General features: G+C 47.9%; 1 protein-coding gene across 2 annotated transcripts in view; it reads right to left on the reverse strand.

Moving 5' to 3' along the window:
- NCAPG2 (non-SMC condensin II complex subunit G2) overlaps window positions 1-12,732 on the reverse strand; it is a 72,479-nt gene that overhangs the window by 25,178 nt on the left and 34,569 nt on the right. For both annotated transcript variants that reach the window (XM_019959384.2, XM_070788514.1), the window contains exons 12-15: window positions 11,894-12,073; window positions 10,092-10,244; window positions 6,275-6,497; window positions 5,847-5,950 (exon numbers count right to left, since the gene is read on the reverse strand). In XM_019959384.2, coding sequence (XP_019814943.2) covers window positions 5,847-5,950; window positions 6,275-6,497; window positions 10,092-10,244; window positions 11,894-12,073 — 660 coding nt within the window. The remainder of the gene's footprint in view (window positions 1-5,846; window positions 5,951-6,274; window positions 6,498-10,091; window positions 10,245-11,893; window positions 12,074-12,732) is intronic.

Consider the following 12,732-nt stretch of genomic DNA (forward strand, 5'->3'; position numbering starts at 1 on the left):
AGGCAGGCAGAACCCCCAAGGGTGCGGTGTGCTGTCTGAGGGGTCCACCGTCCCCAACCCAGGGCTGCTCCAGCTTGGTTCCAAGTCGCAGGCCTACACGCGCCTTCCGAGCCCGGCTGGCAGGGGACAACAGCAGCGCTGTGTCCTGCGGGCTTCTGGGGACTCCTCCGTGTCTGTGGGGGGAAGCCCACACCCCATCACCACCTCTGAGGGCTTCTGGGGACTCCTCCGTGTCTGTGGGGGGGAAGCCCACACCCCATCACCACCTCCAAGTGCAAAGGACGATTCGTTTCAAGTGCTGGGATTTCTGTGCTACTCAAACGGAATGGGAAAAGACACAGGGAGCAAATGAACTGAACTAAAGAGGCTGCCTTTTCACTACCATTCACGGGCTTCTCAAGGCAAGAATGCTGCTACTCCCTTCTTCAGTGGACCATGCTTTGTCAGCCGTGAAATTAAAAGATGCTTGCTCCTTGGAAGAAAGGCTATGACAAACCTTGTCAGGATATTAAAAAGCAGAGACATTACTTTGCCAAAAAAGGTCCATCTAGTTAAAGCCACGGTTTTCCCACTAGTCATATACGGATGCGAGAGTTGGACTACAAAGAAGGCTGAGCACCGAAGAACTGACACTTTCAAACTGTGGTGTTGGAGAAGACTCTTGAGAGTCCCTTAGACTGCAAGGAGATCAAGTCAGTCAATCCTAAAGGAAACCAGTCCTGAATATTCATTGGAAGGACTGATGCCGAAGCTGAAGCTCCAATACTTTGGCCACCTGATATGAAGAACTGACTCACTGGAAAAGATCCTCCTGATGCTGGGAGAGATTGAAAGCAGGAAGAGAAGGGGGTGGAAGACGATGAGATGGTTGGATGGCATCACTGACTCAAATGAGTCTGAGTAAGCTCTGGGAGATGGTGAAGAACAGGGAAGCCTGGCGTGCTGCAGTCCGTGGTGTCACAAAGAGTCAGACATGACTGAGTGACTGAACAACAAAAGAGGGTGTACAGAAAACACAAGAACAGTTGCTATGCAAAGGTAGGTTTTTCAATAGGCTCTTAAAACTTGGAACGACTTATGGCTAAATTTAAAAACAGTAAAACTATTAAAGGGTTAGAAAATACTATGTGAATGACAAAAATAACAAAATTTCAACGTGGATTTTAGTTTTTACATTCTAACATTAGACATAGCAATCTTATCATTAAAGTCCCCAAGAAAGGCACCACTTTTCCTTTACAAAAATATGCTAAGTTCCAAAGATTTCATTAAAGCAGAGATTTTTAGTAGATAGCAATGGGAAAAAGTAAAAGAATAAACTCAGAAACTTTTGCTTTTAGCCATTGTATGTTCTTAGAATGACAACATCCAGATACCAATTTGTATTTCTTTTCTACTACCAGTTATAATCAGTTCAGTTCAGTTCAGTCGCTCAGTGGGGTCCAACTCTTTGCAACCCCATGGACTGCAGCGTGCCAGGCCTCCCTGTCCATCACCAACTCCCGAAGCTTGCTCAAACTCATAGCCATCGAGTCCAACCATCCAACCATCTCATCCTCTGTTGTCCCCTTCTCCTCCTGCCTTCAATCTTTCCCAGCATCAGGGTCTTTTCCAATGAGTCAGTTCTTCACATTAAGTGGTCAAAGGATTGGAGTTTCATCTTCAGCATCAGTCGTTCCAATGAATATTCAGGACTGATTTCCTTTAGGAGGGACTAGCTGGATCTCCTTACTCTCCAAGGGACTCTCAAAAGTTTTCTCCAACACCACAGTTCAAAAGCATTAGTTTTTCAGCACTTTATGGTATCTCAGCTTTCTTTATGGTCCAACTCTCACATCCATACATGACGACTGGAAAAACCATAGACAGCTTTAACTTAGATGGACCTTTGCTGGCAAAGTAATGTTTCTGCTTTTTAATATGATGTCTAGGTTGGTCTGACTCATTGGAAAAGACTCTGATGCTGGGAGGGATTGGGGGCAGGAGGAAAAGGGGACGACAGAGGATGAGATGGCTGGGTGGCATCACCAACTTGATGGACATGAGTTTGAGTGAACTCCAGGAGTTGGTGATGGACAGGGGAGGCCTGGCGTGCTGCCAATTCACGGGGTCGCAAAGAATCGGACACGACTGAGCGACTGAACTGAACTGAACTGAACTAGGTTGGTCATAGCTTTGCTTCCAAGAGCAAGCACCTTTTAATTTCATGACTGCAGTCACCATCTGCAGTGATTTTGGAGCCCAAGAAAATAAAGTCTGCCACTGTTTCCATTGTTTCACCATCTATTTGCCATGAAGTGATGGGACTGGACGCCATGATCTTAGTTTTCTGAATGTTGAGTTTTAAGCCAGCTTTTCACTCTCCTCTTTCACTTTCATCAAGAGGCTCTTTAGTTCTCCTTCGCTTTCTGCCATAGGGTGGTGTTATCTGTGTATTTGAGGTTATTGATATTTCTCTCAGCAACCTTGATTCCAGCTTGTGCTTCATCCAGCCCAGCATTTCACATGATATACTCTGTATATTAGTTAAATAAGCAGGGTGACAATATACAGCCTTGATGTACTCCTTTTCCCAATTTGGAAGCAGTCTGTTGTTTCGTGTTCGGTTCTAACTCTGCTTCTTGACCTGGATACAGATTTCTCAGGAGGCAGGTCAGGTGGTCTGGTATTCCCATCTCTTTAAAAATTTTCCACAGTTTGCTGTGATCCACAGAGTCAAAAGCTTTGGTGTAGTCAATAAAGCAGAAGTAGCTGTTTTTCTTGAACTCTCTTGCTTTTTCTATGACCCAACAATGTTGGTAATTTGATCTCTGGTTCCTCTGACTTTTCTAAATCCACCTTGAACATCTGGAAGTTCATGTACTGGTGAAGCCTCGCCTGGAGAATTTTGAGCATTACTTTGCTAGCGTGTGAGATGACTACAACTGTACGGTACTTTGAACATCCTTTGGCATTGCCTTTCTTTGGGATTGGAACGAAAACTGACCTTATCCAGCCCTGTGGCCACTGCTGAGTTTTTCAAATTTGCTGGCATACTGAGTGCAGCACTTTCACAGCATCATATTTTATGAACTGAAATAGCTCAACTGGAATTCCATCACCTCCAGTAGTTTTGTTCGAAGTGATGCTTCCTAAGGCCCACTTCCATTTCCAACATCCTATCTTTATGAAGCAGGGTTTTCCACAGTGACAGCAACCAAAATGGGATTATGGAGTAGACTGGACATTTTCAATCTAGTGTACAATTGCACTCCTCTCACACACTAGCAAAGTAATGCTCAAAACTTTCCAAGTGAGGCTTCAACAGTGCATGAACCAAGAAGGATGGCCCTCCTCAGTCTCTTTCAGAACCTCTGCTTATGTCTGAAACATGTCAAGAATCCCAGTGCTCACTCAGCCCTCACAGTTCATTTGCCTTTGAATACAGCTACTTTACCTTCCGACTGGAGCAAGCTGTCATCCTACCTGAAGCAACCGATTGAGTTCATGGAGCAGGCTGACTACGTCACACAAGGAAGCAAGTTTTGCAACCCATTCTGTGTCACTAAAATGTGCTGCCAGCCATGACTATTTTTCTAAAAGAAATCTCTGGAGCAGCTCTTGTAACTCAAAAACCCTAGCCAGCAATCTACCTTTCGAAAGCCATCTCACTTCTGTGTGTAAGAGAAGACATGTGCGCTCGGCATCCATTTCCTCACAAAGTTGTGCAGACAGCTGTGCGTTCAAGGCATGGACTTAAATGTGGCTGGTAACTTTAATCACGCCCTGCAACGTGAAGCTCAGGTGCCACTTCTCAGCTGGCCAGCATTTCCCCACGAATGACACCGTGCACAGACACACTCAGAAGCGACCTCTCTGACCCGAGCAGTGAAACCAGAAGCCGCCCAGTCTTGGCAGCTGCTCCATCCGTGTACACGGCAACACGGTATATGCCGACACAAAATGCCCAGTTCAGTCTCCCTGGCACGCAGTCATGCAGACTTGAACAGTTCTGCAGCTGTGGTGCTGGCTGGCAACAGAAGTGCACACCGCCTCGTGCACATCCTCCTGAAAACATTACCACCAGGCACTGCTGCCTCACTAACATCAGCAGGCTCATCAAGCCAGACTGCATCCACGGTGATTCAATCCTGTCCAACAGCTGTGCCTCACTATCCTCTGTTTCATCAATTCATCTAGTTACGGTGCTAGCCAAAAGAGGACCACGTGCCACCTTTTGAACTACAGGGTCTCCTAAAAGTTCACAACAAACGTCCTCAGCAGCAGGCAAGACCAACTCGTCCCCAACAGTAAACGGCACCTTCGGTTTAGCAGTGCAGTTAGCCAGGAGGAATGACACTCTCGGTGCAGACGCAGTTGATCAAGTGGTGGCCCTTCAGTACTTGCTCTGTTCTTCACGTGCATGTTTTTTCCTTTTGAAAAACTACACTGGCTTGTCTTTTAACGCAGGGTGCTTGGTCTCCACGTGGTGAAGCAGTTTTGATGGTTTCCTGGCTTCACTGGATAGCTGGTTGCCACATACTTTACAAAGCAGGCTTGGAGAATGTGAATCACCTGTTGCTGTGAACTCATAATTTAAGTAGGACTCGGTGTGTTCTTTTCAATGCACACTTCTTTTTGTCGGCAGTGTTAGAGTCTTCTGCTCTCTCACCATGGCGTCTCCCCCATTTTCACAGCAGCTCAGTGACATTTTGCCTTGTGATCATTTTGGCTAGGGTAAGCTTATGGGCTTACCAAAACTGGGCACAATAAGAAAGAGGCACGGACAGAAGTGGTAAATAAAACAATGAGCAGGCCACGCATGGACTAAAATACGTGTGGGATTTTGACTTAAAGCCTGCTACCAGATGCAGCTTAACTGTCACTTGCCACTCACTTGATAGGGTTTTGATATGGGGCTGCAAGCAGTTGCTCACTGCGGCCCTTGTGCAGTCAAACCCCTCACCTATTGACGCTCTGTATTTGCAGCTGTCCCCCAGCGTTAGCATCACTGCCTCAGCTCCAGCTCATCAGGCGTTAAGAGTCTCATGAGGGGTGAGCAATCTGGAGCCCTCACAGGCACAGTTCACCATAGGGCTCACACTCCGAAGAGTCTAGTGCCACTGATGAGCAGCAGGAGTGGGCGCCCAGGTGGTACTGCCAGCGATGGGGAGCATCTGTGAACGCCCGCTGTGCAGCCTGGCTCCTTACACGCCACAGACAGGCCAGTCTGGCCTGGGGACCCTGCTTTAGAGGCACATAAGCATGACAGTTTGTTTATAAGCTTAGGATCCTGTTTGTAAGTAACAAGCATCTAAGTCTTAAATGCTCCTTTTTTAATGATATAATTGATCACTTCAGATTCTGAATAAGTATCGGCTACATAGTCTCCTCGATAAATTATTTTAAACTATTCTCAATGAAGCTTGTATCCTGAAATTCAACCCGATGATGTTTCTAGTAGGATCTTAGAGCAGGAGCAGTGAACAAATCCTTAGGGCCCCACCACCATCTAGCTGTAAAACACGGTGATCAACAGGCCCATCCAGGTGTGCCACCCCCATCTCATTAAAACACAGACGCTTAAGGTAAAGAAAACTGGGGAAAGGGTGTCACCAATAATAATTCCTTTGTATTAGATCCTACTCAGACTCCACAGTGAACTACAAAGAATACACAGGAAGTTGCTCCAAAAAATTACTTATGATTCTCCAAAATAATTAGTTGGTGTATCAGAACTAAAGGAATAAATGAAAAATAAAAGACTGCCAAGGTAACAGCTCGTGGAAGCAGCGCCTCTGCCTTGCCACCCCGCCCTCTCTAAGCACTGCCCGCCCGGCCCCACCCTCAGCAGGTGCCGGACTCACGCTCGCATTCTCCTTCCCTGGCTCCTCCGCGTCCTCCCTGCAGGCGCTCAGGGCCCTCCGGATGCAGGCGTTCAGGCAATGGCGGATCACGTGGATCAGCTTTGCTAAAGCGTGTAAGACAATCAAACGTGTTTCTTTAACAAAATTTTCTAACAGTGAAATTATAACCCCAAATAATTAAAGCGTTATGTTAAGGGACCTCATTAAAACTGCACTGGTGTGTGTACACTGCCTGTAGTCGTGTCCCAAGCTGTGCTGTGCACGAGGCGAACACGGGGCTGGCGGGGAGCGGGACGAGGCGCTGGGGTGAAGGGCCGGGCCTGGGGGTGTGGGAGCACGGGGCCGTGGGGTGCAGGGGCCTGGGGGCATAGGGGCAGGGGGTGCAGGGTGTGGGGGCGCAGCGCGGGCGGGCCCAGGGCCGCGCGTACCTATGTTGGTGCATGCCGTGTGCTCGTGCGCGTGCTGGTAGAACCTGCGCGCGGCCGCGTGGTTCATCTGCAGCAGCGCCACGCAGCGCTCGCACCACACGGCCTCCGGCTGGTTCACCGGCAGGAAGGAGTTGAAGATGAGCCCCACCAGGCGCCGGCACACCGGCCGCGAGTCTGACTCCAGACGGGCCAGAATGTGCTCCATGGGGCATATTTTCCAAAACTGTGAAGGTGGCACATGTGCAAAAGAAAACCATGAGAACATTTTAAGCAAAATTTCAAGATCACAATCAAAAAGGAGCTAATTTTTATATTCAAGAAAACTCATTTCAAATGACTCCACCAGGACGTGGGACTCTTCTGCAGAGAAATCAAGCCCATATTTGAAGGAGACTGACACGCATGGCAGCTAAGCAGGAGGCTGCCGGTGTTAATTACAATCCATCAGGGCAGCAAGTGGACTCCCAAATGAGTTATGATTATCAGCCTAATAATTTTAAAGTTTCCTGAAACAACACAACTTTCGGGCCATTAACGTGAAAAGTGGATTTAAACATGTGCAACAGGTTTGGCACAGAAAGCTAAAGCGAGCACCTGGTCTCCCGCCTCAGACACAGGCCTCCCTGGTGGGCACCCCTCCTGCCATCTCCTGAGTGCTGACTGGGTGGCCACGTGCCTCCTCTGCCACCCCCAGCTGCCACACACACGTGCACATAGAACTGCCTGCTGCCCTCAGCTCAGAAACGTCCAAGTTGTCCACCAACCACCCATAGAAAAGGGCCAAACTCCTCGACAAGCAGTTTAAAACAACGGGAACCACCACAGAATAACAGACATTAAGACAGACTTCGATGGGAAGTGGTCATGGGGGGTCAGAGCCTGTCATCTGTGTAACGGGAGCAGCACAGCGACACAGACGTTTCTCAAGGACCTGACTCCCACAACAGTCCCCTTTCCAGGACTTTCGGTGGATCCTTCTCATCAGCATGTATCTTCAGGTTGTTTCCAAGCCATAAACACAAAGGCCCCTCCCGGGGACCAGCTTCCGTGAGCTGCCTGCCCAGTGCCTTCCACACTCCCACAACACCTCAGTGCGCCCTGCAGGTCCGAGGACCCTGCACTTTCAGACGCACACACTCCCCTGGCGGGAACGTCTGAGCATCAGCCCTACACCACTGCCCACACGCCCCTGGGACACTTCCATAGACACGCCTGGTATTTCTGAAAGTTACTGCAGGAAAGACAGGACCCGCCCGACAGCCATACCATCAGCAGACTGTCAACCCAGAGCAGCTGGCACAGCACCAGATGTAAAGAGGGAAGCCAGGTGCTCGGGAGAGCAGGGCCCTTCAGCCTCAAGACCCCAGAGTTCATCCAAAGTTGCTGAAACCAACCAAGATACCCAGGAAACCCTGACCAAGGGACAGCACCAAAAAGAGAGGGTCTTCACACTGAAAGGGTTGGTTCCTGAGCACTCATGGAGACCAGACCACCTTGAATGGAAAGAAGTGATTGGCACCAACACCGAATGCCAAGGCTCCAGAGGTGGGCGATGCAGTGAACATTTCCTGCAAGTCTGCCTTTCCAGAAAAGCCCCACATTAACCTATTTTTCTTTTATTTACTTTTCCTGAAATAAAACAGAACAATTTGGATTAATTCAGGGTTCTTCACTTACCTGAAGTTTTATTTTTATCCAAACATATTACCCACAGGTGACATTAACAGCAGACAAGACCATAAACAAAACTGCTAACCGGTGTTTCATTTCTAAAGTTAAAAATAATTGCATATTAAGAAATCCCAAATTGGTTTTTTAATAAAGATATCTCAATATTAGTATACTGTTAAAAAAAAAATATTACTATACTGTTGATTTGGCCTAAATCTCAGCTATACAGTATAAAAACTACAGAATTTCAAAACAAACAGTAAACAACTTGCAATCACCAGCACTGAGGATGGAAAGCATAAACAGAAGCTTAATTAACCAAGCGCTGACGGCCCCGGGCCTCAGGACCTGACTGTATAATCAGCGCGGATTATCCACCACCTTTCAGTGTCTGTGCCCAGAGCCTCTGCCTGGCCCTCCGGGGCAGCCCCTCCAGAGCTCACCGGGACTTGAGGGCAGGACGCCCCCCACTGTGCACAGAGGCCAGGACGGCACGCTGACAGCAGGGCCCTGCCCGTGCCACCCATGCGCGCGCGCTCCAACCTAGGGGCGAGCGACACCCACCCGCTCCTCCTAGCTGCCTCTCCACCGGCCTGTCCATCTGTGATCTTGATTTTCAGAGAACTGGCTTGTGTGCCCGTAACAAAACCTTCCGAGATCTTATAGCTAAATCACTCTCCACCTTGCTTGGGCAAGCTAAGCATTAAGATAGAAGAAGTGTCTCACTAAACGTTTCGCTTCCTCCTCTGCTCCTCCTCCTCCTCCTCCTCCAGATCCCAGACTCTCTGGTCACAGACATTGTCCAGGTCTTATCTGGCCCCTCCCCTGCTCTCCTGGGGAGACCCACAGGTCTCAGGACATCTGGTCTCTCTGCCGTCTCACCAGCCGTCCCCAGTGGTCCTTTGCAAACGGATGTGCACTTCAAACAAAACTACACAACTCCCGCTTCAGACTCATAACCACACTTTCAACAGGCCGTTACAACAATCCAGTCAACGCTGCAGCCAGTCTTTCTGTTGAACTGACAAGCTGATCCTAGACTCCATACAGAAATACAAAGGCCCAGACCACCAGGAACTCTGAAGGAAGAGCTGGAGGGCACACACACCAGGGCGTCCGCAGAGCTGCAGGGAGCTCGGGCTGTGGCCTGGCCAAGGATGGACAGGCACAGTCCGGAAGCAGACCACACACCAAGGCAGTGAGACCACGGAAGCCACGTAAAATATCCCTTTCTCATTAAAAAAATCCAGTTCAAAATTTGAAAAGCATAAACCAATGTGCATGCTCAGGAGGGGCAAGTCTTCCCCGCAGCCCGTCTCCAGACCTCTAGTACCCGCCCCGGCCACAGAAACTGCTGTCCACTTTCTGTTTGCCTCCAGGGATGTGCGAGGCGGCTCTGAGCGAACACACAGCTGTGTCCCCGTTCTCAGAGCTGGCGGCGCCCCACAGCCCACCTGCATTCCCTCTGTCTAACTTAGTGGTCTTTCCACGCAAGTGCGCCCCTCCCCATGGCCACGTGGCAGCATTTCACGGCATGAACACACGCCAGGGCTGGGCACTGATTCCACACGGACAACAGTGTCAGCTTGTTCCCAAACCCTGAGCCTCGACAGAAGACCACTCTAAAGTAAACTTCAGAGGACTCTTGTGTAGGGAAACAAAACCCTGTTACCAATAATAATGCAGTTAGCAACCTCGTAAGTGACATTGGTGGCCAAAAGCTGAACAGAATTAGACTTAACACTCATGTCAGTGGTTTACACCAAAATGCACACAAATCAACCAACACCTCCTTGCTTCCTTCTGTAAGATGTTGGAGGATGAGGATCTTATATTCCATATGTTCAAGTAATATTTTAAGTGCTTACTGTGTGCCAAGCATTTAAATATTGCAACAACAACTTTCAGGTATATGGTAAAACTATAATTTAGGGTGGGACTGCTTACATTAGTGTCTTTAAACAGAAAGCACACGCTGACGAAACAATTACACTTTATGACACAACCGGTGAGGACGCAGGCCTCAGGCAGTTCACAGTGTGGTCACAGAAGCTCGTGGGGCTAGAACTGCTTTGTCCTTTTGTTGATGAAAATAAATAAACTTATTTATTTCACGTACTAAATAAGAAACCTCTAGTCACCTTACCTTAGCAGCCCTCACAGCCTTAACTTTCAGCAGCATATCAACAAAAGCCACCCTCACTTTCTCCGAATTGTCATGGAGACAGTATTTTAATGCTGGCAAAAGCTGTTCTAATAACGGGTGGCTTAATTTATTATCCAAAATTATCGGCAGACACTACGAGAAACAAGAAAGACAAACAGTTCAAAATTGGAACATAAACAAGGAAAAGTTCAGGTAAGAAAAATTCAGTTCTATCTTTATTAAAATCATCAGTAAAATAAATATACCCACAGAAAATAATACTTTTGCCAACACAATTTCATAGAAAAGCAGTCACTGAATGCATTAATCTGGTTTCAGTGCTTGATAGTCAGTGCATCCACTGCTTCATTCAACCAAGACTGAAGCAGTTATGAAATAATCTTAAGAGCTTTCCGAGCTAAACGTTAAAGGGTTTTACTGGAATTGAAAGAAACAGGAGGCTCTGGTGGGGAGGTCCCAAAGCCAGAGTCCGAGTCCTTCCAGTCCTCCTCACAGCCTACTGCGCCCCTGTATGTCCTGACTCGATCCTGCATGGAAACAGGGGCACAGCACCCCCCACGTCTCAGACCCATGCGCCCCCACGGCCGTCCCCGCACCTAGGTGGGCATCGGACAGAGCGGCCTGGGCTCAGACCAGACACGCAAGTCTGGAGAGCTGACGCGCTGCACCACGCTCTCTTTCCAGTTATTAGGAAAAAGATACGTATTTTTAAGAGACCTTATTTTTTATTTATTTTTTTGGCTGTTCGCACAGCGTGTGGGATCTTACTTCCCGGACCCGGGATGAAACCCGCACCCCCTGCAGTGAAAGCACCAAGTCTTAAGCACAGGACCTACCAAAGTGAAAGTGAAGTCACTCAGTCATGTCCAACTCTGTGCGACCCCATGGACTGTAGCCTGCCAGGCTCCTCTGTCCATGGGATTTTCCAGGCAAGAGTACTGGAGTGGGTTGCTATTTCCTTCTCCAGGAGAACCTACCAAGGACATCGCTAAAAGACTATGTATTTTAAACATCACACTGAAATGATTACAGATGAGCTTATAAATGTCCTGGATTTGCTTCAAAGTAACTGTGTGTGAGAGATGAGAGAAGTAGCTATAACGCAACAAGTGTGGATGTGTCCTGGGAACTGCTGAAATGGGTGATGGACAAGGGATGTTCCTGTCGGTTCTTGTGCAAAGTACATACAGTACACAAAAAAGTTCATTCTGATATATAATAACAGTAAAAAATTTTAAATACATGCAGGTCCTGTTCTAAAACACTATGCCCCCTCCACTAACATACATGACAAACTAGTATTTCAAGTAGACTTTTTCTATTTTGGGTAACACTTTTATTCTGTTTTCTTCACAAGTGACTTTGGATATTCAACAAAAATGTGAATAATGCTATACTTATGGAGTAGGGCTGGGGTGATTTTTAAATTTTTCTTTCTCTATGCTGCTGCTGCTGAGCTGCTTCAGTCGTGTTCGACTCTGTGCGACCCCATAGATGGCAGCCCACTAGGCTCCTCTGTCCCTGGGATTCTCCAGGCAAGAACACTGGAGTGGGTGGCCATTTCCTTCTCCAATGCATGAAACTGAAAAGTGAAAATGAAGTCGCTCAGTCGTGCCCGACTCTTATCGACCCCATGGACTGCAGCCTAACAGGCTCCTCCGCCCATGGGATTTTCCAGGCAAGCGTACTGGAGTGAGGTGCCATTGTCTTCTCCTTCTTTCTCTATAATTTAGAACTATTCTACAATAAACAGGTATTCCTTTTATAATTTAAAAGCTTACCTTAAAGACCGAACAGCGCACATCAGCGGAGCTCAAATCAAATGCTAGCTCCTCGGTTACCTTCTTGAGGAGGTCAATAAGAATGGTCGGAGGCATCATCTCCCAGTACTTGGAGGTTATTTTACAAACACCGAGGATCCCTGCAGAACGGACCATCGGGTAAGGATCTTCTAAAAGGCTCTATAAGTACAAAAGAGAACAAGGCTGAATTATCTTAAATTAGTTCACTTTTTTCCACATTGGCTTTACTCTTGGGCACAACGGCAGTCACAACCCAATAGCCATTTCAAGTCCACAAATAAGCAAACCCGGGGACCTGGAGTCACACGTCATTCCTGCACAGTCACACACGCAGACCCAGGGACCTCCAGTCACGTGTCGTTCCCGCACAGTCACAGTCACACACGCAGACCCGGGGACCTCCAGTCACGTGTCGTTCCCGCACAGTCACACGTGCAGACCTGGTGACCTCCAGTCACGTGTCGTTCCCCACAGTCACACATGCAGACCCAGTGACCTCCAGTCACATGTCGTTCCCACACAGTCAGACACACAGACTCGGGGACCTCCAGTCAAATGTCGTTCCCACACAGTCACACACACACACCTGGGGACCTCCAGTCACATGTGCTTCCTGTAGTCGAGTGTTTACAGGAAACCATCTAAACAGGAGTACATCAAGGCTATATATTGTCACCCTGCTTATTTAACTTATATGCAGAGTACATCATGAGAAACGCTGGGCTGGATGAAGCATAAGCTGGAATCAGGATTGGCAGGAGAAATATCAATAAACTCAGATATATAAATGACACAACCATTATGGCCGAAAGTGAAAA

The sequence above is a fragment of the Bos indicus genome, chromosome 4 (assembly GCF_029378745.1).
Source record: "Bos indicus isolate NIAB-ARS_2022 breed Sahiwal x Tharparkar chromosome 4, NIAB-ARS_B.indTharparkar_mat_pri_1.0, whole genome shotgun sequence".
In the NCBI taxonomy this organism is placed as follows: domain Eukaryota; kingdom Metazoa; phylum Chordata; class Mammalia; order Artiodactyla; family Bovidae; genus Bos; species Bos indicus.